Source organism: Papaver somniferum, chromosome 2 (genome assembly GCF_003573695.1).
Source record: "Papaver somniferum cultivar HN1 chromosome 2, ASM357369v1, whole genome shotgun sequence".
Classification (NCBI taxonomy): Eukaryota; Viridiplantae; Streptophyta; class Magnoliopsida; order Ranunculales; family Papaveraceae; genus Papaver; species Papaver somniferum.
This window is the reverse complement of record NC_039359.1, coordinates 28,792,732-28,794,729: the sequence shown is the minus strand read 5'-3', so window position 1 is coordinate 28,794,729 and position 1,998 is coordinate 28,792,732. Positions and strand designations below refer to the sequence as shown.

The 1,998-nt window shown below is 44.5% G+C and overlaps 1 protein-coding gene across 1 annotated transcript; it reads left to right on the top strand.

Moving 5' to 3' along the window:
* The first annotated feature begins 368 nt into the window (after positions 1–368).
* Positions 369–680, top strand: LOC113350790. Its single transcript, XM_026594908.1, has one exon. The coding sequence runs from the start codon at positions 369–371 to the stop codon at positions 678–680; it is 312 nt and encodes a 103-aa protein (XP_026450693.1).
* Positions 681–1,998: the final 1,318 nt, after the last annotated feature.

The following is a 1,998-nucleotide window of genomic DNA, read 5'->3' as shown; positions in this document are numbered from 1 at the left end:
GGTCCAAATGGAGCGGCCACCCAGATCTGAGAAATCAAGGGATTACTGTGAGTACCACTGCTTCAACGGGCATTAGACCGAAAAGTGCAAAAACCTCAAAATAATGATCCAAAAGATGATTGACGCTAGAGACCTCAAACAATATGTCCAGAAGGCGGAAACCGATGATAGAACGAAACGAAGCAAGCAAGTCCAATTACTTGAGGGTAACTGAACACTCAATACCATCTCATGCTCCGAGCCTAACGGTCCATCACTGACTACCTAGATAGGAAAAAAAATTGAGAAAGCAATTTGAGGACTACTGCGAGTTGTACAAGATCGATGGAGTCGAAGTTGAGGAAAACGAACAGTGGACGAACGCACCAATGACATTTGATGCTGAAGACGTAGAGGAAGACATGGAAGACCACAACGATCCTTTGGTCCTCACATTGCCCTTAGAGGGATGCAATGTCAAGAAGATTCTGATTGACGGAGGAAGTTCAGTCAACGTTCTGTTTTATGATACGTTCAAACGAATGGAACTGAACGATGAGAAACTGATGCCCTCTTACTATACCATTTATGGATTCAACGGTGCACCAACGAAGCCTCTAGGAGACATTGTGTTAGAAGTAAAGGCAAGACCAATGAAAGTCGATACCCGATTCAGTGTGGTATACGCTCATTCTCCCTAAAATGCCATCATCGACCGAAGATGGGTGCACAAACTCAAAGGCGTGGAAGCAACAAATCACCAATACATTAGATTCTCGACACCCGAAGGGGTAATGGAAATTAAGGGCGATCATGTCACCGCTCGGGAATGTCAAGCGTTACAAAACAAACTAAACAACGAACAAGAAGAGCAACGTAAGACCCGAAGAAACAAGAACAAAGTAACTGCTAAAGACAAGGCGATTGACCTTTATCTCGAAGAAATCTCAGGGAAAAGCTTGATGAAGGAAAGTGTCGTCCTAGCTTCCGAAGCAGGTACTTCAGCAGCTAAGGGGGCTGAAGAGCCCACCAAATATCAATTAAAGAATGTTCCTCTCTTGGGGGAACCAAAGACCACATTCACGTCGGTTGAACCCACCAAAGAAATCAACATAGAAACAGAGGAAGCTCCGAAAATGATCAAGATAGGAACATTGATGGACAAAGACCGAGAAGAATCGTTGATCAACCTACTCAAAGAATACGCGGACGTCTTCGCATGGAAACTAGGGGATATGCCAGGGATCGATCCAAAGATAATACAACATGAACTTCGGATAAAGCCAGGCACCAACCCCTTCAGACAGAAATTGCGCAAGATAGCACTAGAATATCATCAAGCAGTTGAGAAGGAGCTTCATAAGCTGATGGAAGCAGGATTCATAAGGAAAGTCTGTTACCCCACTTGGATCTCGAACATGGTCATCGTACCAAAAAAGAACGACGGGGTAAGGATATGCATCGACTTCACCAACCTCCATAAAGCATGTCCGAAGGATAGTTACCCTCTCCCAAGCATCGACCAATTGGTGGAAGTTGTAGAAGGATATGAAGAATTATCATTCATGGATGGATACTCTGGATACAACCAAATAGCTCTGGCAGAAGATGATCAACAACACACAGCATTTTTCACTCCGCACGACCTCTATTGTTACGCCCGAATGCCCTTCGGATTGAGGAACGCAGGGGAAACATACCAGAGGATGGTTGATGCTATCTTCAAAACATGGATCGGAAAAACTTCGGAGGTCCATGTCGACGATATGCTAGTCAAAATCAAACTTCGCAAAGATCACCATCAGGATTTGAGGGATATTTTCAGTGCAAGGAGGAAATAAGACATCAAGGTAAATCCAGAAAAGTGCACCTTTGGCGTCACATCAGGAAAATTCCTCGGATACCTAGTAACGAAGAGGGGCATCGAGGTCGATCCCGCTAAAATCCAAGCAATCGTGGAAATGCCATCCCCAAGAAATTTGAAGGAAGTTCAGAAACTCAACGGCTCCATAGCGGCAC

Bases quoted from the DNA above. Each gene is read 5' to 3' on its own strand.
- LOC113350790 (XM_026594908.1), top strand. From the start codon at position 369: ATGACATTTGATGCTGAAGACGTAGAGGAAGACATGGAAGACCACAAC.